Source organism: Alternaria triticimaculans, assembly GCF_023758025.1.
Source record: "Alternaria triticimaculans strain BMP 0046 chromosome Unknown scaffold_1, whole genome shotgun sequence".
Taxonomy (NCBI): domain Eukaryota; kingdom Fungi; phylum Ascomycota; class Dothideomycetes; order Pleosporales; family Pleosporaceae; genus Alternaria; species Alternaria triticimaculans.
This window is the reverse complement of record NW_026055958.1, coordinates 1879302-1902371: the sequence shown is the minus strand read 5'-3', so window position 1 is coordinate 1902371 and position 23070 is coordinate 1879302. Positions and strand designations below refer to the sequence as shown.

Genomic DNA, 23070 nt, shown 5'->3' with positions numbered 1-23070 from the left:
GGCTTAGATACATGACAAGCGGCAGTAAAGGGCGCACGTCGTGACTCTAACCTGCACGATTATGACTATTCGGCGGTTGCGGCAGGTTGAAGGCCGGCTGATCTTTGCAGGATATCGTCGGCTGAGGCTGATTTTCGTGACCTAGCGCGCGTGCGCACAGTCAACCAAAGGTGGAATGCCTCATCGGCTCGTACTACGCCGGACCCCGATCACGTCACCGAATCTTCTTAATGATTCAGCGTCAAACGAAAGGCACGATATGTAAAGAGGCTTTTTTTTCGAACACGACGACAACAAAGGTCCGGAGTAAATTAGAAGTAGTCACAAGTCCTTACTAGTCTTGTGGAATGATTGCTAAGGGGTATGACGTGCCACGAAAATAACTCTAAACAACGACTCTTCGCAAACCTTCAGTGCCACCAAGTATCCTCCTTCCAGTAATAGCATCTCTTCCTTTACCGCTCTCCCATCTTCCCTCTCTGCTTCCCTCTTCCCTACCCCAGCCCTCATCTTCTGCTTCTCCATCATCACCCGTTCGAAATCCTGCAGCACCCTCCATGAAGGCGACCTGGCGGTCGTGATCACCCCCAACCCACCTGTGTATGCAAGTATAGCAATAGACATATCCCGTAGGCGAGGCTGTGGGTGTTACGATGGGTGTTACGCAGATGGGACATAACGTTGATGATGGTGGTAAGGGTACAGTGAGGATTGGGAGGAGAGTGGTTGAGGATATCGGAGGGTCGATGCGTTGTGGTTGGTCCGACAAAGACGATGTCGGACGTGCCTTCTCGGAAGACTCTCCCTGTTTCGAAGGTTGCTTCGCGGATGGCGGTAACGAAGGTAATATTGGCGGTGGTAGGTCGATGTTTTCAGCGGCTTTCCTCGATAGCTGTCGGGCGAAGTCTGAAGCATGCCACCATTCTAGGAACTTGAGCGCGAAGATACTGGTTGGAAGAAGAATCTTCAGCGAACTCAACAAGCGCGGCTCTATGCTCCTCGCAATGTTCCTTGGCGAGAAGATGGATCCGCCTTCTCCAGGCCGCGCCGGGCCAACCTTCCTCGGCGCCGTCGCAATTTCAATCGCCCTGTGATCCGCCTCTCCCAGTCTTCGTATACGCGAGCCGATGACCCACATGAATGGCGAATGATACTTGGTCCCATCAAAGAGGTAGGCCATGTTGAAGGCCAGCAAGGAGAAGTAGTAGGCGGCATTGACACTCGGGTATATGTTGCGTAGAAACCACTTGTAGTAATGCATCAGCCTCTCCTTCACGCTGGCCCCTGCTCTTAATCCTTCTCTGTCACGGTTGTACCCGGGTCCCAAAAGGTTGGCATGCGCAGCGTGGACATCGTAGCCCTCGTCGAACTTCCTCTTCAGCCATGGGAGGCCGACCAGGACGGCGAGATTCTTCCATATATCGCCACTGCCCAGCTTTACAGCCTCTCGTACGCTGTCCGATGCGCCCAATTGTGCGCGCGGTATCTCACCTCCTCGCACTTTCAACACCCGGGCGCGCTTCAGCCCGTAGAAGTTCTCGGTGAATGATCCGCCGTATGTGCGAAGGAAGTGGCGCTCCACGAGCAGCATAAGCAGCGCGTAGACTTCATCGAAGGAATTGAGTATGGGGAGCAGGTAGCGTGGATATCGGGGTGTTGTGATGGCGAGGAGGTAGCGCAGCGACGGGGGCAGGAGCGATGCGAGCTGTTGCTCGGACAGGAGTTCGAAGAGCGAGGGTTTGAGGTCGTCTATGCCATGCTGGAGGGCGGGGAGGAACTCCATGTCGGCCTGTGAGAGGGACTGGGAGATCGGATGATCATGGGGTTGGGGTTGATGAGTGTTGTGGCATCGTCGGCTTCGCGATAGTTGATGCGGCAGGTACGCGCAGCCGAGGCAGGAGCGCTCGGGGCTAGCCGTCGCCTCCGCGTCCGCTCGACGCGTGCACTCCTTCCTACGTCACATGCTCCCCCAGGCGGCAACTGACACCGCTGCGATTCAGTCACAGCAAATCTAGCAGCAAGACGCTCTCGTATACAAAAATCTACTCCGCCACGATGTATTCAGACGACCCAAGATGTACCGAACTCGCGTATCCCGACCTGGTCAACTTTGGCGTCTCCGTGTAAGCCTGCCCTGTTCGTCGCATGTCAACACAGCTAATCACCGTCGCGTAGCTTCATAGTCCTCGGAATACTCGTATCCTACCTTCCACAGCACTACAAGATCATATCGCGTCGATCATCGCGTGGTCTGAGCCCCATGTTCGTCCTTTTAGGGACTGTGTCGGGAACCGCTAGCATCGCGAATATCTTGACCCTGCCGGAAAGCACGAGGGACATGGGATGCTGTAAGGAGATTGGAAGCTTTCCATGCGCAGCAGCTATGCTCGGGATAGTACAGATCGGGGTGCAGTGGAGTTGTTTCTTCTTCATGTACGGCACTCTCAACCGTTCAGCATACTAGACACTAACAACTGACAGCATGCTACTCTTCCTCATCTTCTTCCCCCGAGGCAGTTCACCAGCTATAGAAGAAGAACAAGATACCGACATGCCCACATGGAAAGAGGCCGTCCTCGTCCTAGGTGTTTCGCTCGCCTTCTTCGTCGTCGCATTCATCGGCTCCGTCGTTTTCGTATACGCGCTCCCTTCACACGTTCGCGGATGGGCAAACTTCCTCGGCTTGCTTGCTACCGTCCTTGCCGCTATACAATACATACCACAGATCCTCATGACTTGGAGACTACAGGAAACCGGAAGTCTATCCATCCCTATGATGTGCATTCAGACACCGGGGAGCTTCGTCTTTGCCGCAAGTCTATATGCGAGGCTAGGACCTGGAGGCTGGAGTGCTTGGGGCTTGTTCATCTTTACGGGCATCCTCCAGGGTTTCCTACTCGCTATGGGTTTGTCTTTCGTTCTGAGAGATAGAAAGAAGCAGAGAGACCAGCAGCTTGCTGATGCCGATGGGAGCGGCGTTGCTGGTGACAGCGAGCGAGCGCCATTGCTGCATGGTGAAAGATGATATCCTGATCCTTGATACCACTGATATTCAATCTCGCCTAATAATTCTAACACTTTCACATTTCTCTTCGATACAGACTTCTTACCGAGTACGCTTCCTTACGTTTACTCTGTTCATGGGCTTGGAAGCGCCCAGAGACGGACCTTGACATCGAGGTACTCGCGCCCTTCGCGAGCTATATATGCTGGCGTCGCCTCACTCAAGTCAAGATAAGACACATCACATTCTTCGCAACCTTGGGATCCAACTCAGCCGCATGAACTCACCAAAAGTATTCCAGTCGCAGGTTTCTGTTATCATGGATCATAGTCCCGGATTCATATTCAGTTCGCCGCTCGGACACGCCAACACCACCAATACCCAGGAGCCATGACACGGAACGTACTCATCGGTGAAGCTTGCATCGCTTTACATCGGTCAATCAGAGACCGTTCGGATATATCGACTTCTCTGGTCACCTTGCGATAGAAGAGACTGGATTCGTGACGATGGTAACCTTCCCGCCAAGCCAGTCTATCGCCCTTTGGGCAGGTATCAATGTTTGCCCCTTGGCAACTTGGCAAAGACCGATCTACTCTCTTGTGACCTTCTTTTCCGGACACAGCACCTGCAAGACGATGATAAGAGTGGGCCAGGCACGGTGTTCCGCGCTCAAACAAGCTACATTTACCCAGGAAGCCGAACGTCAAGTGGCGGGAAACATGCGTATATGAGTTCGGCGCCGCCACCTAAACATGGGCGACGTTACTCGCACGCTCGTCACATTTGGGTCCTGGAGAAGCTAGCCGACTAAAGTGACAACATGAAGGTTTCCAGTGCTATCGTCCTTGCGGGCGCTGCGCAAGCATTCGCTGCTGTGCGACCCCGGCCTATGGTATCATCTGGACCAATCCAGGCTGAGATCAAGACTGAGAAGTACGGACGTCTATTCGTTGATTCGACGACACACTGACTTTTCTAGGTTGATGGGTAACCTCAAAGCTTTTGACTCTATCGCAAAAGCAAATGGCGGCAACCGTGCTTTCGGTCTTCCGGGCTACGCTGCATCTGTTGACTACATGCTCGCCAAAACCCAGAACACACACTTCAAGACATGGACTCAGGATTTCCCGGCTCTTTTCAACAAGATTGAGTCCATCGAATTCAGTGTGAGCAACAGCTCTTACCGTGTCATTGGATTGTCATACTCGCCATCGACCACTCCGGAAGGATTGACGCTTCCGCTTGTACTGGGTGCTTCTGGACCCGAAGGTTGCACAAACGAAGCCTACGACAACTTGGATGTTGAAGGCAAGATCGTTTTGGTGCAAAGAGGGGCCTGCCCTGATGGTACTACCCTCGCTGGTCGCATGAAGCCTGCCGCTGCCGCTGGTGCTTCTGCAGTAATCATCTACGCAAGCGACACTGCGAACGTTACAGGTGGCACGTTGTCCAACCCTAACCCCGAATACGTGTCAACCGGCTACATTAACCTCGCCGACGCTGAACCCCTCGTCGCACGCCTCACGGCCGGCGAAGCTATCGAAGCGTACTTCCAGCAAACCCAAACCGTAGAAACACGCATCACACAGAACGTCTTCACCGAGACCAAAGACGGTGACCCAACTAACGTCATTATGCTCGGTGCGCATCTTGACAGTGTACAAGCCGGCGCTGGTATCAACGACGACGGCTCAGGCAGCACACTCATTCTCGAGATTGCAAAGGCGCTCAGGAGATTCAATGTCAAGAACAAGGTCCGATTCGCATGGTGGGGCGCGGAGGAGAACGGTCTGCTTGGATCCAAGTACTACACACAGAACTTGAATGCCACAGAAGCGAACAACATCCTCACTTACCTCAACTTCGACATGGTTTCCCGCGGTTACTTTGGTGTCTTCGATGGCGATGGCAGCACTTTCAACCTCACGGGTGCGCCGGGATCGGCAGCCATTGAGAAGCTCTTCGTCGAGCATTTCCAGAAGGAGGGTGTAAACGTGACAGCCGCACGCTTCACCGGTGGAAGTGACTACCAATCTTTCATGAACATTGGAAAGCCCGTTGGAGGTCTCCACACTGGAACTGGTGTCGAGCAAGATCCCTGCTACCACCAAGCTTGCGATACGATTGACAACCCCAACCCAGAGACACTTTTCATCAACGCCAAGGTAAGCACCAAGAAAACAGATTACACAGTGAGAATATCTGCTAACAGACGTAGGCTGCTGCACACGTACTTTCCATCCTTGCCACCAAGGGTGAGCAGATCATTCCCAAGAGCCCAGTGAACGCCAGCATGATCACTGAGCGTGGTATCATCGGTGTTGAGCCAAGATGGACGCTGCCTGCGGAAGGAGAAATACACCTGTCTACGTGCGGACATGAGGTCTAATCGTCTAGATCAAAAGACGTGTATATAGCAAGGGTTACAGTCAAGGCCACAAAAAGATCATGAAATGAAGTGAATGAACATCAATCGTGCCACTCGTTAGGTTTCTAGATACTGCTGTTCCCGCTGGCTTTAAACTCGTAGTTGTGACAAACGAGATGATATTGTGTCACGCTGTATTCTGCCTCTTCCCTCGGAAACCACACGTTCACCCTCTCTTTCCACCTACTTTCGCGAACATCCTAGACATGAGACTCTGTTTATTCCGCTCGTGATGGTTCAAGCACTTTGCCTCATCAACACAGAGATTCAGAGCGACCGCTCTCTTCGCCACCGCCGTAGCTTCGACAAGGAGATGCTGACCCTTTATTGCGGGTGGTTGACTTTGTGGCAGTGTCTCGTAGCGTACCGAGCTAACAGAGCAAGCTGTGTCGTGGGTCATCTGTGTCCGGCGTTTGATGGCTTTCGTGCTTTTTCTGTGGTTTCTCTGCCGTACGCTAGGCATGGGCTTCTCGGTGGGTACAACGGCGCCACATCTTGCATGTTTGTATGCAGTAGTTAGCTCGTTTTTCGGTTGGTGTTGAGACTTCGAGTCTGGTGTTGTTGCGTTGGCTTGGCTGCACACTGCATGGCTGATGGATGACTTGCGTCCTGCAACCAGCTCATCCATGGCTCTTGAACTTTCATGCGACCGTTCTTTCCTCTTCTTTGATTGCTCTACTTTTGGCGTAGGAACCTGAAAAGTGAATTCATGCGTGATCTCGGAAGGCGCGTTTACTCTGGGCTCTGGGTCGGATGATACGAGTCCTTTGCTGATCCGTGTCTTTGATCCGACTGTTCCCGAAAACCTTGCGCTGTCGCTGCGGTGTACATGAGGTGCTGAATGTTCAGGGTCGTCATCTTGATCTTCATGGGCAGCAATGGTCATTGCATCCTCGTTGAGATCGATCGACGGTCGGAATACCGAGTATATGCTTTCGCTTCCATCGGAATCCTGGTAACCCCGTTCCTGTACACTGATATCAGGAGTATTATCGCCCACGCATGTATCTGCTTCAGACATCGCGTCGTCCAGCTCATCCTCACGATACAATAGCATGTTGCTCTCGTATCTGACACATTGCCTGATCTTGTCTCTCAGTTGGTCCTCGAAGTATACTTCGTCACCTTCACCATCTTTTCCTTTCAGGGGACAAAGATCCAACAATCCATTTCTCTCTGCCAATTGCGCCTTGAAATACCCTCCGTGCCCATACCAGCCTTCCACCGTTGCTCTTATCGCTGCAGGGCACTCATAACCTATACCCCATCCTGTGTGGGTGAGCACATCGTATAGATACTGGCGCACGACAGTGAATCCATCGTTCTCGTCCGGCAAGGCGTGTGCGGGCGTATCATCGCGGGTATCCAAGCGTATAAATCTGTCAGAAGAAGGTACTCGGAAAAGACTCCAGCTCAAGGCTCGATATCGGTCTCGCGCAAGCTTTTGGGTCTTGACAAGACTGATCGGGATGATGGGATCTGAGGATGGGCAGGGCTCGGGGTGGCGCATTGTGGCGGCGGTAATCTATCGAGGCAGGAACTTGTGTAGCGGCGATCCAGGCCCTAGAAGGTGTATATCTATGGGCTGAAGTGGCAATCTCGAGACTACCAGTTTAGAGGTCAAGGGACGTAGCGTAAGTTTGATTCTTGCAACAACAATTTAATGGAGAGGACACATTCAGGCAGACGCTGAATTACAGTGGGAGTTAATGTGTGTTTCGTTTAGCTGCTTAAGTTTGTCACATTCAAACTCTAATGTGGCCGTACCAAAGTGATGTTGGTAAATTAAATTTTCTGGGTCGTGTATGGCCCCAGTGGAACCAATCATGGGCTTCCGCAATCTCATGGCCGTGAACGCTGGGAGCGGGTTTCAGCAATTCTCCAGAAAATGGTACCATCATATACTCCTCGAATATCGACCTTGCGCATCCTTCCGTCCTGTGGCCATAGCAAAATGTACATGGCTATCCCTGTTATATGTCAGTATCGTATGCTCAGTCCGCGAGGTGATGAGCCGCAACTCACATTCTAAGGCGCCCGCAAACCATCCGAAGAAATCATTCGCGCAACATTGGCCTGCCCAAACGCCGTATAGATCTCGCGCAGTCAGGTAGTCCTTGCCCCCCGCATATTTCTCGAATATCGCATCGAAGCGTCGCGTGTCCAGCTCGGCATCTAAGTCGTACGCGCCAGTGGTGCTTCCATGTCTGTTGCGGTTGACATTATCAAGGTAGATGGCAAAGAGCGGGTGCGGCAGGAAAGAACTCTGGGTGCTGTAAGATGAGCACACAGCCATGGTAACCGCTGCCCATAGACATAACGCGATGTTGAAGCCGAGTTTACGGAAGCCAATGAATATGTCCCATGGGTAGATCACTCCGTCCCGATCGGCGTCCCAGAAGTCGCAATGCCGGCGGAGTGCACTTCGTCGAGTGTTGGGCCTGCCCTGAACGTTACGATGCGTGATCACTTTCGTGTTCCTTCTCGTTTCTATGCTACGCTTCTCATCGTAAGATTGGGGTGTAGCGTTAGCCTCGCCGGTTCCTCTGGAGGTGCCGTTGCATATATCCCCAACTCCCGCTAGCCAGTTGATCGTCTTGAACGCGATGACATCTTCGTGTTCATCTACGAAAGTCTTAGTAGAAGCCGACAGCGACTGGTCCTGAGACTTGTCATCACCATCTTCCGCACTAACGACTTCTGGAAGTTCGGGGCCGCTAGTTGCCGGTTTGTTGCTTGTGAAGTTGAAAGTTGCCTTGGCGGAGAAGATGTTGAGCTGGACAGTCATTGTGTAGTCGGCTTGTAGGCAGGGACGTTAACGATCTAGGATCGCGCAAGCAAAAGAAGCAGAAGACATGCGGCTCTTGTTTGCTTCTCAAGGTAACATGTCGCAAGTACCTTGCCTCCTGCGAATTACCATCATCTGACGTATGTCTTGGCGTTCAATTTGGGATGCGATACCCATCCGTTCTTACCCTTTGTGTGACCCTTGCATCCTTCTGAGGCTGGACCTTGTTTTGCTCGTCGTCTACCGCCTGCGCCGTCTCTCTTCATCTTGATCGCTACGTAAGCCCAGGATCAGCGCACACCATTCAAGCAGATGTTTGTGGCGTCGGCTCGGTAGACGCGTGTTTGTGGCGTGGCAAAGACGCGTCTCAAATGATCTGAGACGTGTTAAGGACTCGCTGCACATAAGTCATGCTTCGACTAGCGACATCATACCGACTCGATGCAAGAGCACGCGATGGACTTGTGAGGATTCAGACGATGTAGCATCGAGCGCAGAGGATGCTTACCGAGAGCATGTGGAATGGCCAGCTTGTCCACAAGCTCCGGGTTTCGGCTAAGCCCCGCTCCACACATCTGAGACCCCGCTCGCCACACACTAGAGTGGTGAACTATGGGCATCAGTCCATGGAACTTTGGTAGGCTGTGTTCGTGGCGCAAACTTGGTTATATATTCAATTTTTGCCGATTCTGCCATCAACACCAGAAACACGGTTGTGTAGTGTACGTCTCCTCCAACCCTGTTCTCCTGAAGTCTGTCTAACCGCCAATGCAGGTAGTGGTTATCACTCCAGATTTTGACTTCTCTCAAACCTTCTGGTAACCCCGGTTCGAACCCGGGCACGACCTTAACATTATCTTTCTTTTTGTCCATGCATTCGATTCTCATGTGGGGCAAACCATGAGCATCTTTTTGCTGCTTGGCTGTAACACTACCTGCCACCCTCTCAAATCTTTGTTTCGTGTGAATCTTGACCTTGATATTATCGCTTCCCTAATGCTGGTGATATGACAACAACCCTATATGTAGCAAGTGCAACACAGTCTAGAGCATTCTCACTTTTTGAGTGAAAATGTGTAACAAATACATCAGTGGCTATCATACATTCAATTCACTTGTCAAAGAAATCCGACCTTATTGTGTTTTCCATAGCTGTTGGAAAGATGGTTCAATTGCTGGGCACGTGCGAAAGAATACAAGCATTACGGCCAACTCATGAAACACAAAACCACCCTCAAATCAGCGCAGCCTCATGACCAAGACAATAATCGTCGCTCTCGTCCTGCGGGTCCATAAGTCATTGTCCTCGCACAGTGCCACGTCGGAGGTGTGTTCCTTCCCCTCCTAGGAGAGGCACTCTATCGCTGGACGGCCGGTACCCGCAAACGATCCTCTCTCTTCTGAACATAGCCCAGATTCGATCTCGTAGGCGTCTCCTGTAGCCCCTGCGACCCTTCGACTCCGCTATGGTCGTGACTGCAGATGGATCAGAGGTGATACACCGTGGGCCTCCCAATGGTGCAGGTGACGGCTGCGTCTCAGAGATGGTAGCACTGTATTCGTATCGGGCGTCCTCGAAGGGATTCAATTGTGCCGGTGGATGAGGAGTCGACGAAGAGCTTTTCCCTGTTATCTCGGCCGGTCCTGTCGGCATGTATACTCCAGAGTCTTCTCGCGGGTAGATATAATGGCGTCTCCTAGGCAATGCCTCGTTTGACGTGGCTGGAAGACATGCTGAACGGTCGTCGCGTTCGACGGGGAGACGTTTCCCGGTACCCCGTACAAACCCGAAGAAAGAACGGGCGGAATTGCGATCTGAAGACATGGCGGGATCTCTTACGGCGGAGTGATCGTATCGAGTCAAGTTGAACACGAAGGCGGATTGGAGGAAATTGTTTTGAGCGGACCTAGCGTTGTTAGCATCGAATTGTGAGCGTGAACACCGGTACATACGCAGTATTGATGCAAGAGAGCAATGTTGATAAGCTGTTGAAGCGGTATGATGTGGTGTGATGAATGTGATGATAGAATGTTGGGAGGCGACCTAAATGATGCCTGGACGATACTCACCCATGTCGACATTAGAAGAAAGTCCGTCCCATGCGGAGGCATCGCGACCGCGCAATCAACGCGCTTTCCGCCGTTACCACATTGGTCATGATACAGTGCCAAGAGCCAACAAGGATCGCGAAGATAGTAGTCCCTGAAAACGTTTGACGAGGACAAAGCCATGCACTCTAAAGATCGATCAAGTCCTCGGTCTCCTCTTCTTCGTCCTCACCGCTCCAGTCCAGCTTCATCAAAAGACGGTCGATACCTCCTACTCTCAATGGCTCATAGGCACCTTCCTCCATCGTCGCTCCAATTGATGTACCAGGTGCAGAAGCTCCAATCCTGTCGCTATCAATCTCACGAAGCCGCTCTACGAGTGTCTTGAGGTCGCTGTCAAGCCTCCTCCTTGCCCGGTCCATCTCCAGGCTGACCTCGCGCTCTTCTTTCTTGTAGTTTTGCGCATAATCCTCCACACCTTCATCTTCTTCCAGATCCAGGTTCTGCTGGATCTTTGTAAGACGCTTGATGTATGCCACTAACTCGTCTACGTGGGTGCACAAGGTACGCAGCGCTTTTGTGAAGGCTTGATCGGTAAGCAGAAGCGAGTACGCGACCGAAGACAGAAAGCGGCGATGTGCTGAGGCCAATGCTTCTGGATCATGCTGTTGCCGTATACTTCCTTCTGTCGTCGACCTGCGGAAGCCAGTGGCACTCATATTATCGGAAGCTGCTGGCAACGATTCCGCGGTTGAAGGAACTTGAGGACCGGTAACCCATGCTATGAAATGACCGAAGGATTGTTGTACGACCGCACCATGAAAGTAAGCTTCGCTCTCCGCAAAGAAGAAGATAGCGGCTGCGCATGTCGCCCATATCTTCCGCATGTCCTGCGCCCGTTTCGTAGTGCGTTGTCGTCGCCGCTTCAGCATTGCTTTGCCATGCGCGGAGTTGCTGTATTGATATCCAGGCGGACAAGGATGGTCTCTCCGTATTGAACTGTATCGCCATAGTTCTGCTAAATGCAGATGTGCTCTCCGGACTGCGAGAAGGGAAGCATTGATCGATGAGTAAACGTCCAGGTCTGCTTTTGTTATGAAGAGGTCAAGTGGTGAACGGATGTCCATCGTTAAAGACGTTGGTACAGACAGCAGTAGGTCGTCGAAAGACATGATGGCAAGTTGTGGAAGCATCGAGTCCGCGTCCTTAGCGCGGCCCGGGGTCCCAGGGCGGTTATTAGACGAGCCGTTAACGCTGAGATGTAGAAGCTGAGTTGCAACGTCCAGAATATCATCTGTGTGTTCGTCCTCGCTAGATAAGGTGGACAGAACGGAGAAGGACCGCGCGAGGACCTGGCTAATCTCCGCTTCCTTGATCACAACTGCCTTGACAGATTGGCCAGACTTGGTGGGCTGCGACCCTTTATGTCGAGACAATATCTTATCATCTGCTTCTGCAATCAGTGTCAGGGCGAACTCTCCTCTTCCTAGCAAGAAGAATTGATGTAGAACCGTCAATGTCTCAACAATCTTCTCACGAGGTAACAAGTGTTGTAGAAGATTCCGAGACAGCGAGAGGCGGATGTTGGCAATTGCCTCCGAGAGCATGGCAGTTGAAACCGGTGCACTCACTCGAGAGAGTTGTTGTACGTGCTTGGGAAGCAGATCAAGTTCCGAGACCGAATTGGATGTGTCTAACGCCTTCACGGCTGACGGCAAGGCGCGGATCTGATTTAGCGATCGTCCGACGAACAGGATGGAGAGAGCCGTTTGCCTTGTGACAAACTTTGGTAACAGCTTGTTCTGGAGGACGAAGACTTGCTCATCTGCATCCTCGTCACCTTGCTGAATAAAGAAGTCGGAACGACCGAACGATGGAAGGCGACCGTACAGCAGCCAGGTTGATAGCTGTCGTAGCCACGATGTCTCTGCGACTTTGCTCAGACCCCGGGCAGTCTCTTCGATGTCCGGATAGCCTGTCTGTGCCTCGCTTCGCAGCTTGTCAATGACGGCAGCTCCAGAGGCAGCCTTTCCAATCATCATTTCGAACTTAGCAGGAACGTCCGAGGGCAACATGTAGTTGCTGATATCCCGTAGCCATTCCATCACCCTGGTCCATTCCGAGAACTCGCTCACTATCCCAGCCAGTGGTACGATATTGTATGCACCCACGATGGAAGCATCTTGTTTCAAGACACGGCTTTCGACTTCCAGTACCTTGCATTGGAACCGTTCGAGATGGTAAGAGGTAATCGAAGTAGCGACCGCCCTGCAGATGACTGAGGGATGTGACGCGGCGATTCTAGCGACATGATCGCGTGTGCTTCGATGCAGACGCGACAGATGACCGATTGAAGATAGCAGCTCTGCTTCGGGCGGTGACAGTAGGCGACGCGCAGTTGCTGTCACGTGGTCCGGGGCATCGAACAGCGCCGATGGGTGTCCGGAGAGCGAGAGGAGGATTTCGTGGAGCATGGTCGCGGCGCTGACAGGTCGCTGGGTGCGCGGAACCGTTTCTTCCGTGCCGCCAGTCGCTCGAAAAAAACAATGATCAAGCTCAAGAGCTCGAAGCGACACATTGAACGCGTCGCGCTGCGCGCATTGCTCGATGCGGAGGGAATGAGTGGGCTCGGATTGTCAACAAGTGCCCGCGCTAGCGGCAAGCTCATGCGCCGGGCGTGAGCCAACCTACGCGGGGAGGGGTGATCCGACTCTTGAACAGACAATACCACGTCATGCATCTACTGACTGCACGCCAATATTGACCACCATTTCCTGTGCGCATAACGAACAAAGAGTAAAATTGAATCATTTGGCGAAGCAGCCCTCAGCTGTCTGGCAGCACCAGCGCATCGCTGCTGTCCGGTGGATCCATCTCGTCTCTCAACCTGGGCTTTTCGGGCATACACAAGATGGGTCGTACCACCACAAGTACCAATGCATATCTTACTACAGGCAACGCAGGTAATTGATTTCCTAGGAACTCAGGAGTCTGACCTTCACTGAAACGATTCTAGCCCTCCACATGGAGTTTTACACAAAGGCAGTCGTGCAGCCGTGCGATACATCTGACTATTGGTTCCACGAGACTGCCTAAATGTTGTGCATTGATGCTGTTCTTGTGACAGGAGCTTCGACAAGAACCGAGGAGATTAACTCAAGAAGGGACACGGCTCACACATCTCCTAATGCATCAGACTGCTTCTGATCCATCACATCGCATCATCACAACTTTTCAGACAATGGGTTTGCTTCCGATAGGCTGTTTCCTCACGGGTGCAACAACACGATGCACTGCTACACCCGTTTGGTGCGAGTACCATCAGTGTGACCTTTCCCCTCGAAGATCAATGTTAACAGTCACGATATCAGGGCGCGCTGGCAAGGACTACACCTGAACTCTTCTCTGGTCCTTTATCTTCTCGAAGCTCTTTTTGATCATCCGGCAGCATGAACGCTCTCGATTTCCTAGTCGACTTTGCAGCCCAGGTTAGCACATCAGAAGCTTCAAGACCAGGGTTTGATGGGGGAAACGTCAACCACAAACTCGACACTACGCGCATCAAAGCACAATCTGCATCAGACATGCGCATCCCCATCTCTGAGGAATCCTTTCATGTCAACGGAAGGCGACCTGTGGAGACGATCCAACTCCTGTCCAGCATGGCACCATCTTCATCGCAGCAGACCTTCCCAGCCCACGTGGTAAACCACCCGTCCTTGACCGCCCACCGCCACGACCCATACGAGGGGTCCCTCGCAATTTCTCCAGAGCCCCACATGAATCAATCTTTCGATCGGTTCCTATACGAGCATCCAGGCCTTGGTATTCCTCGAGTGACTTCCGACGAGACGGGTTACAACGTTTGCAACTGCGAGGGACTCCACGATTGGGGTTCAGGCCACGAGACGAACTATTCGCTCCTTGCGAAGCCAACATCGTGGCTTCACGTACAGCCACAATATTACCTACCGAATCACGATGCAAGGTACTTGGAAACGCAGTACACGCTCCCAGCGCAAGCAGTGTCAACGCAGTCATCGCAGTGTATGGATACAACTTGCCATTGCCAATATCCTCGGCCACATAATCCTGTTGATAGCAACATTCCCGCATTTGCAACTCACATCTATGGGCCCAATGCTTATGATCACGATAAGGACATCTCGAAAGACGATGATGAGTGGCTGTGGGTGAGCGCTAGAACAGATCACGAGATGAGCCGGTTTTAATGAATACGGACCAAGTAACGATGATGCAGTTATCCTGAATCATTCTGGGCAGTTGGATGTAAGGTGCTTTAAGTATATAGTTGCGTAGTAGGAGCTCTCATGTCCTGCGACGATGGAATCTGACGAGATCGCTCTGCGATATTGCTCCTATTTAGCATGTAGTATGGCATCTCTCCAGAGGCACTTCATGTGATTTCACTGCGGGTTTCCAGCTAGTATGCCAAAGACATCATGTGACTTTGCTCGGATCGCCTGTTTCTTTCAAGAACAGGGTATTACGCGATGTCGCACCGTGAAGCCAGAGTCTTGCACACATCTCGCAGCGCAAAAGCTGACATTGCCCCTCTCCAATCCAGCCTCCTCTCCGGCTCGTATATTTCCATCTCTTCCTATCATGGCAAACAATCAGATCACGCTCGACGTATCCGGTCGCAAATTTCGTACGTCCAAACCAGTCCTCTCGGTCTCGCCTTATTTTGAGGGTCTACTCAATCGCTGGGAAGACGGCGCGGACCTCCAGGCTGACGGCTCGTACTACGTCGACGCGGATGCAGATACATTCGAGCATCTACTCAGCTTTATGCGTCGGCCTTCCAGGTTCCCGCTTTACTGGAAAAAAAACGACGGTTTCGACTATGCACTCTACAGCCGGGTCGAGGCGGAGGCAGACTACTTCTTGTTGGTCGGACTGCGGGACTGGATCCAGCAGAGAAGGTATCTTGGAGCAGTATCCGTCATCCAGGAAGTCAGCAACCCTAGAAAGGTTGAAAAACAAGGATACAACCGCATTGGCTCTGACGTTGTTGTTGAGACCTTCGTCTTAAGAGAGGGTGGCATTCGTCTTTGCCCGTCAGGGAGGCGCAAGCGGGGTACTGAGGATTGCATGAGAGATGATACATGCGTAAAAGCAATGGCCGGGAATGGAATGCAGTTCATTAATGCGACTGATGAACTGGTTAGTATTTCTACGGAAACGATTTTCGACAATGCGGTCTTGATCAACGAAGATGCATAACGTTCCAAGGTTACTTCAAGCCACCAGCACAGTGGCAGCATGTTGTCAGCAAAATACTTGTACTTTCTTCAAAGCCCCCAAGTTGTTGCCATGGGTTTCATGTGAGTAGATTCTCGTGACTGTAATAGATTTGTTGGCAAAGTGCTTGCCTGGGTGCCTGGGAGTCTAGCTCTAATGATGACGTCGGCTGGTCGATCCCCGCATAATACCTTGAGCCACGATCGTTTTCCCGAGAAATGAATGAAATGCGCAAAATCCTGCTAAAAGCATTCCCGCTCAGGTTCAAAGGTGACAAATCAATGTGGTTGTGGATCCTCGCGGATGTAGTCTTTCCCATGCGCAATGATGTACAAGCGCCACATGTTAGCGTCAACGATATCCATCGATGCATGGACTGTCAAGTATCTACCTGCAACCTCCATCTACATCCTGCTATATCAATTTATACATAAATATACGTACAATCAGCAGGTCATCTCCAAAAAACACTCTGTTCACAACATGACGACCCAATCCGCAATCAACTGGCCATCGCACTTCCTCCCAGGCACAACCGACAACTTCGTCTCCAACGAGCGCATCGCCAAAGATTTGACAAGCACACAAATCTGGGCCCTACTAGCCAACATCTCAAAATGGGAATCCTACTACAAGAACTGCGCTCAAATCACTCCTCCGTCATCCGACAGCACCTTCCTGCACAAAGGCGACGTTTTCAAATTCAGCACGTTTGGATTCCCGCCACTGACCTGCACGGTCGAGGAGTCGGAGCCGCCGGAGAGTAACGGGCGCGCGGGCAGGTTGGCATGGAGCTCCAAGACGCCGGATGGGCTGGAGATTTACCATGCGTGGGTTGTGGAGGATCTGGAGGGGCAGAGGGTGAGGATTTTGACACAGGAGAGTCAGATTGGGCAGATTTTCAAGGAGTGGGAGGAGCAGAAGCCGAACAAGATGCTCCTAGGACATCAAGATTGGCTGGATGGGCTGATCACTGCAGCGAGTGGCAAGCAGGTTGGAGGAACAAATCTTGAAGCCGTCAACTTCCCAGTGAGGCAATTAGATGCATAGTCCTATATTTCCAAGCAGAGGAAGAGTAGTTCGCCATCACAAGAACAGCAGGGTAAAGCAGTATGAAGTTTCAGAAGTATTATTGGCAGTACACGAAGTCCTCTACCGTCATCCCATTTCCGCATCCACGAGGTCATGGCCCGTCGTAGCTGTCAATACCCATACTCGCGTCCTGACGCCGGTCATGGCAAGGAGATGAACGAAGGTCTAAGGAAAGAAAAACATGCTGACCCCGAAAGTGATGTCGCGCCAAAGCAAGAATGGAGGACTTGGAGTCCAGTGGAAGAAAGATCGGGAGTACACTGCCTCCCAAGAAAAGCGACCCTGTGATCCACTCAAACCGTTGTGGTACAAGATGCCGCGCTATATACTGCTGTTGAAGGAGAAGAAGAGTGAAATGGTGTGCTGCGATGAGAACAGTACGTAGAGTAACCAGGTGAAGCACTTCGAGGAGCTATCAGACATTCGTGTACTTGTGTGGCGACAGTGCTCGAACGAGGAGAACATTCCTTGTAGCAGTGGTTGGAGCTAGTGGGGGACTGTGGACGACACTTAGGCCGTTGCAACCTTAGCCCAGGTTGTAGCTGTGTGAGCTGGGGATGAGCGAGGAGCATTGTTGTTGCTGGTGGACCAAGTCTTGGCAGCAGACGGGCGTGAAGCGCTGTTGTTGTAAGAGCGATCTGTCTGGCTTTGGTGCGAGGGCTTGCGCGGGCGGTCCTTCGCACTGTTGGTAGAAGTGGTGCTCGGCGTACCCGTCGCTTTGGGTTTCGGTTGCCTGTTGAGTTTTGGACCGTAGTGCTTCCTCTGCACTGACTTGGTGACAGGCTGACGCATGTTCGCGAGGCGCACAACGACGTCGAATTTCAGCCTGTTCTGTGTGGTCTTCTCAATGTCGAATGCCTCCAGGCGGCGAATGGTGAACGGGTTCTCCAATTTCTTGTGCCTCGGGTGCTGCTCATCTCTAGGCGCGGCCTTGAGTGGTTGATTGGCTGCGAGGTGCGGAACCTTGGACAATTTGACGGTGGGCAGCGAACCGAACTCTCTGTCTTCGAACAGAGCCTCAGTATCACCACGAGTGACAGCCTCTGCACCACGATCATCTGCAAAGATTCTCGTCTGAGACGCGCTGGGCAATGACACAGTTGCAGGACCAGTATTTCCTCGAACGTCTAGCGAAGCCTTGGACAAGGCAGCCGGGGCGACCGCGCCTTGCTGTGGAGTAGCGACCGGCAGCATTGGAGACGTGCTTGGATGGGCTGATGGACGGTTGGAACCTGGCTTGTCGAGGAGCTTATTAAACCTTGCCTGCCACTCCGGGTTCATTGCGAGAGGTCTGGCGCCTAGAGCTTGGCCGCGCGACGGCATGTTTACGTGAGAAGCAGCGGCCGTACCGTTGCCAGCTGCCGACGGTGGAAGTCGCACGACAGGCGAGGGCTTCGGCAGTCTCACCAATGGGTGACCGGCTTCACTGCTGAAAGCAGGGTGTGTCTCTGTCTCGGGAGGCGGAGGAGGTGAGTCTGCTTTGCTTGACACAAAGGTCGACGGAGACGCCGTCGCCTCTGTTGAGGTCTCAGTCGCACGAGGGAAGAAGCGCGATGCGCGAGGACCAGTAGCCTGCTGGAGAGGGCCTTGAGTCAGACCTTGCTGAGGCGACGAACCTTCAACCAAAGGCTTCGTAGTATCGTCCTTTTTCAATGCCTCGGCAAGAGCCAGTTCGGCGGCGACCTTGTCATGCAGCGTCACTTGTGCTTGCCCACGTTGATCTTTGTATACCTCTCGAAGCTCGGGACGGAATTCGCCCTGGCGTTCTCTATCTTGAGCATTCTTCGCTGCGAGGTCCTGGTCATCCTTTTTGATAAGTTCACCAAATGTATCCCAACCGCCGCCAGTGACGTTCCTTGGGGGTGGTCTAGCCGCCCGAGCCGCCGCAGCGTTTTGGACGCGCGAAGATCGCTGGGCGTACATGGGTTGCGAAGGTGGCATCTGTCTTGCTGGGTGTGAAGTCAAAGCCTGAGGAGCTAGGCCAGTGCCAATGGGAGCTGTCGCGGCAGCTGGCTGAACAGGAAGTTGCTGCTGGGCACCGGGGCGAGACTGGCCTCTGTAATCGGAGTCGAAGGTACCGTTACCAAGAGCTCGATCTTTTGCGCCGGGAGGACCCCAAACTTGTGATGTCCAAGGTCTGGGTTGAGGTGCTGTAGAGGAAGACTGCGACCAGGTCGGAGGTGCCTGCGGCCTAGGCCCAGAAGGGATAGCGCCGTCTGATTGGTGAGCGATCGCTTGAGATTGTTCAGTTGACAACCGAGACTTTTCGTTGTCACGAGTGAAGGCGTCAAACGGCGGCGTCGATTGCTGGTTAAGTGATGAAGGAGCAGTCACCGGTGAGGGATTTACTTGAGCATGGCTCGCCTGAGGCGATCTTTTCACCGGGTGAGACTGATGGACCTTCATCATACCATACTGTGTAACCTCACCCTCGGCAGTCGGTACAGGTGGCTTTGGCGGTGATTGCAATGGCGCAGGAGCAGCCTTGTCTTTCTGTGGGGACTGCTCTGGGCGGGTAGGCGACTGATCCTTGTTTTTGGGCTTGGGTTCAGGCGGTCCCATAGCGGCCAGCTTCTTAGCAAGACGTTCTTTCCTCTCTGCCTCTGCCTGCTTCTCGGCTTCCGCATCCTGCTGTTTCTTGAGACGAGCACGCTCGATCTTTTCAGCCATCAAACGTTTCTGTACCTCGACTGGGTTCTCTGCCGGTGGTGCTGGTGTAGGCGCCGGTACATCTTGTACAGCTGAGGTTACTGAGCCATAGGGTGAAGCCGGGTGTGCATGAGGAACGTTCGGAGACTTCATCTGCTGGAATGGCGATTGTCTGGCGGCTGCAGGATCCGAAGGGTCCACACCGTTGATCGAGTGTGATTCGCGTCGCTCCATGTTCATGGGACCAGTAGGCATGTCTACTCCCCGTGGGTCCATCGACATGCGCCTAGGCATAGTTCCACTAACGTTGGACGAGTTCCTCCTCCTGCCCCAAGTAGGACCATCCGCGCTTGCCCTTGACGTCTGGAACGCCGCTGAAGGCTCTGCTGGGCCGCCGTCCTGAGAAGGCCTCTGTAACACAGCGGACGGCTGCTGCCGGTAACCACCACCAGCATCTCGTCCAGAACCCCGCCGCATGTCATTGTGTACAGGCTCATAACGACCACTCTGCGAATTGAACAATTCCCGGCCGTCTCGAGTATCTCGGCCGCCGCTTTCGTTGCGCCAGTTGCGATTAAAGTCGTCTGGGGCGATCTCCTTCGCGGGAGGTGGGGGCATGGAGTCGTAGCCATAGGAATCACGCTGTGAGTAGCGCTGTGGGGGCGGTTGCTGCGCAGGGGGATTGATTTGGATCGGCGACACCTTCTCGACTGGAGGCAGGGGCGCCCATGGTGACTTCTTCTCGGTTGCTGATGGCTTGGCCACTAGAGTTGGTCTTTCTGGCTGACCCTTGAGGACCAGACTTGACTTTCCAGTAGTGGGCTGCGTGTGCGCACCAGGCTTCAAGATGGTTTTGGCACCACCAGTGACGCTCAATTTGGGCGCGTTCGTAGCTGGAGCCGGGGACGTAGTAGGCTTGGGTGCTTCGGCGGGCGTCTCAGGCTTGAGAATAGTCTTGGGCTCTTCGGCGGGCGGTGGCTGCGTCTCCGGTGGCACCGCAACTGAGGACTTGGTTCCATCCATCCATTGCACTGCTTCCGGGGTCCAGTCTTCCTCGTCATCGTCAATGTCTGCCCACTTGGCCTCCTTGCCTCCTTCATCAGCTTGTAGGCGTGTTGCAAGGTGTATGCCGTACTGCTGCTTCAGTTCTTCGTCGGTGAAGGTTTTGGGCGGTGGAGTTGGGACGGGCTGGTTCTTATTCCAGACTTTGCTCGCATCTGGACCTGCACCTGCGCCATTGGTCTGTCCCAGCGCACGCGGGGCGTTGCCAGCGCCGGATTTCGCTACGAGGCGGGGCTTCGCGGTGAGAATCGATGTCTTGGGCGGGGCTGCCGGGGCTGCTTTCTCCCCCGGTCGTGCAGCAGGCGTGGTCGGAACGGTCTTGGCCAGAAAGCTCTTCGTCACAGACACTGACTTGAACGGCTGTTTCTTGGCTGCTGAGTTGGTCCGCACGTGAACTCCGTCGCGCTTGGACTGGTCGACGCTTCCTGGGCGGCTGATGTCGGTATCTGAGCCACCACTGGCATCTGCTACGGCTTGCGACTCCGCCGCCAGATGTTCGCTCGAGAAGCCATTGAGGTGGGGCTGTTTGGAATCGTGCCGTGATGCATCCGACTGCTTGTTCTCGCCCTGCTACTATTAACACCGCGTCCGCATGCCTCTTCCTCGCTACTTACAGCTGCCACATCTCCATCGGCCTTGTCTGACACGTGTGCACTACCAGTGGCGGGTGCACCTGTGCCGTTCACAGTGGGTTTCGTAGGAGACGCTTCTCGTGGGGTCGGTTTCGTGGTCGCTGTGCCCGAGGGCGGTTCGCCGTTGACGGCGGGGGTGTTGGTAGTTGACGCAGAGTCGTCGATGGGCGCAGAACGACCCACCGACTGTGCTTCCTTTACCACATCGTTGGCAACCTGCTCTGCCATAACAGTTTCCGGAACTGAAGTGGCGCAAGACTCAATGTCAGAAAGGTGTTCTTGGTCTGATCCAAACAAGGACGTGGGCGTAAGCGGCGCCGACTGCTGCGAGTCGAGCCCGGCCGGACGCCCGCTGTCTTCCACATGCGACATGGGAGCTAAGAAAAGTTGGGGATAATCACCTAATGTCAGATGCTACAAGTCGCCACGGATGTCAAGTCGGCGCTTCCGCAGAGTTGCTATCTGCAAGTTGCTGAGGTGACGCGGCGAGTGCGGAGGTTTCGGAGTGTTTCGCTGGATGGATGCGCGGGCTGGAGGCAGTCGCGAACACGTGCTGGGTCGCGCTGATTCACCGAACGGCGTGGAGTCGCGCTCGGGAGGGGGCGGCGTGAAAGAAGGGGCCCTTTCGTGGTGGGGCGGACTGCGGGTGTGGATGGGTGTATAGGAGGTTGAGGCGGGTAGCTTGAGTAGCCACGATGGTGAGAGGCGCTAGTCTTGGCACACGCCTGGGGTCCTCTTTGTATCGATTCTGACATCTGGAATGCCCTGGGAGCTATGCGTCACACGGCTGCAGCGACAATCACGATTCACGCCTGAGCTGCGGAGGTGCGGGCCGGACGAAGCCTGCTGGGAAGACTGGTCGACAGACTGCTACTGACACATGCTCACACCATGCACGTGAGGTTCTTTGACATGTGCATTTTCAGAAACGAGACGACAAGACCCACTACATTTCCGTAGCACTGCACATGATGTACTACCTTATCCTCGCCCGGGATGACGTTGTCGGCCCCATGAGAGCTGACCAGGCCTCCGCCACTGCACACGTGTGGATGTTGACAAAGAAAAGAGCAGAGTCATTTGCATGATAGGAGAAGAGACTGCCTTGGCTAGATGTTTGATTCACCAACTACACTTTACATATACACATCCGGTCTATTCGCCCGTGACGATGCAGCGCATGCAGAGGATCCGCTTAGTGCTCGTTGTTCTTGTGGTGGCCTGCGAGTGGTGAGTCACATCATCTCGTCAGCGCATCTGATTCGACTTACGGAGATGGAAGTAGTAGTTCTGCGCGTAGCCGATGGCGATCAGGAAGCCAATGACGTGAACGAGGGCTGTACAGGGTCAGTCTGGTGCTCCCATCCGATCTCGCAGGCTCAAGGACAGCGCTCGCATAGTGTCCTGCCCCGCCGGGTGCACTCACGCCTTGCTGAAGGGTTCTTGCCCATGTACTTCTTCTGGTAGCGTCCGAGAAGACCCTTGGCCTCGGGCTCGGGAGCTGGGCCACGGGGCAGCTTCTCGTAGAAGCTCACGACCTTCTGCATGCGGACAGCATTGGGGGAGGAGCCGATAGCCTGTTTCTTACATCAGCCCTGGTCTGGAATCGCCATTTTGAGAGTCGTCGGGATGCGCCAGGGTTCGCAGTCGGGGTGCTGCGACTGTGGAGGCGTTTGCGGTGGGCCGAAAGTTGCGCGTATGCGATTGCGGGGGTTCGAAGGCGTGCTAGGATAGCGTTTGGAGGGCTCTTACATTGGGAGAAGCAATCTAGAGAGCATTGTCAGTGCCATGCGCGGTCCGAGGGGCAGACAGAAGCCGTACCTTGGGGGGGATGAGGGTCGAGAGACCGCGCTTTTGCATGAAGCTCATCTTGACGGCTGCGGGCCAGTTAGCATCAATTGCACTCTCTCTGCGTGGCGGATCGGATCGGGCGACGTACCAGGGCGGGCAAGACGATGGAGTGGAGATGGAGGTCGTGCGGTCGGTGGTGAGGTTCGAGGAAGAAAGCTGCAGGACGGATTATGCCGGCGCCTTCGCCAAGCAACCACCCCAGCTTCATCCCATTGCATCGACATCACCAGCATTCCCGCCCGCCACG

The 23070-nt window shown here is 53.6% G+C and overlaps 8 protein-coding genes across 8 annotated transcripts; 3 read left to right on the top strand and 5 right to left on the bottom strand.

Moving 5' to 3' along the window:
• Nucleotides 1-385: 385 nt before the first annotated feature.
• J4E78_000606 (uncharacterized protein) lies at nucleotides 386-1783 on the bottom strand (the record flags this gene model as incomplete). The annotated part of the gene is made up of 1 exon (XM_049361268.1): nucleotides 386-1783. The coding sequence occupies one exon, from the start codon at nucleotides 1781-1783 to the stop codon at nucleotides 386-388; it is 1398 nt and encodes a 465-aa protein (XP_049226551.1).
• Nucleotides 1784-2055: 272 nt separating this feature from the next.
• On the top strand, nucleotides 2056-3025 carry J4E78_000605 (uncharacterized protein; the record flags this gene model as incomplete). The annotated part of the gene is made up of 3 exons (XM_049361267.1): nucleotides 2056-2123; nucleotides 2176-2433; nucleotides 2482-3025. 3 exons carry the CDS (start codon nucleotides 2056-2058, stop codon nucleotides 3023-3025), a joined length of 870 nt encoding a protein of 289 aa, XP_049226550.1.
• An 802-nt stretch (nucleotides 3026-3827) lies between these two features.
• J4E78_000604 (uncharacterized protein) lies at nucleotides 3828-5396 on the top strand (the record flags this gene model as incomplete). The annotated part of the gene is made up of 3 exons (XM_049361266.1): nucleotides 3828-3940; nucleotides 3987-5172; nucleotides 5226-5396. 3 exons carry the CDS (start codon nucleotides 3828-3830, stop codon nucleotides 5394-5396), a joined length of 1470 nt encoding a protein of 489 aa, XP_049226549.1.
• A 1881-nt stretch (nucleotides 5397-7277) lies between these two features.
• J4E78_000603 (uncharacterized protein) lies at nucleotides 7278-8223 on the bottom strand (the record flags this gene model as incomplete). The annotated part of the gene is made up of 2 exons (XM_049361265.1): nucleotides 7278-7405; nucleotides 7461-8223. The coding sequence occupies 2 exons, from the start codon at nucleotides 8221-8223 to the stop codon at nucleotides 7278-7280; spliced, it is 891 nt and encodes a 296-aa protein (XP_049226548.1).
• Nucleotides 8224-10460: 2237 nt separating this feature from the next.
• On the bottom strand, nucleotides 10461-12746 carry J4E78_000602 (uncharacterized protein; the record flags this gene model as incomplete). Its single annotated transcript, XM_049361264.1, has 1 exon — nucleotides 10461-12746. One exon carries the CDS (start codon nucleotides 12744-12746, stop codon nucleotides 10461-10463), a length of 2286 nt encoding a protein of 761 aa, XP_049226547.1.
• Nucleotides 12747-16020: 3274 nt separating this feature from the next.
• J4E78_000601 (uncharacterized protein) lies at nucleotides 16021-16587 on the top strand (the record flags this gene model as incomplete). Its single annotated transcript, XM_049361263.1, has 1 exon — nucleotides 16021-16587. The coding sequence occupies one exon, from the start codon at nucleotides 16021-16023 to the stop codon at nucleotides 16585-16587; it is 567 nt and encodes a 188-aa protein (XP_049226546.1).
• Nucleotides 16588-17139: 552 nt separating this feature from the next.
• J4E78_000600 (uncharacterized protein) lies at nucleotides 17140-21344 on the bottom strand (the record flags this gene model as incomplete). Its single annotated transcript, XM_049361262.1, has 3 exons — nucleotides 17140-20907; nucleotides 20955-21293; nucleotides 21336-21344. The coding sequence occupies 3 exons, from the start codon at nucleotides 21342-21344 to the stop codon at nucleotides 17140-17142; spliced, it is 4116 nt and encodes a 1371-aa protein (XP_049226545.1).
• Nucleotides 21345-22167: 823 nt separating this feature from the next.
• Nucleotides 22168-22841, bottom strand: J4E78_000599 (uncharacterized protein; the record flags this gene model as incomplete). Its single annotated transcript, XM_049361261.1, has 5 exons — nucleotides 22168-22193; nucleotides 22244-22309; nucleotides 22399-22549; nucleotides 22725-22739; nucleotides 22794-22841. 5 exons carry the CDS (start codon nucleotides 22839-22841, stop codon nucleotides 22168-22170), a joined length of 306 nt encoding a protein of 101 aa, XP_049226544.1.
• Between the last annotated feature and the right edge of the window lie 229 nt (nucleotides 22842-23070).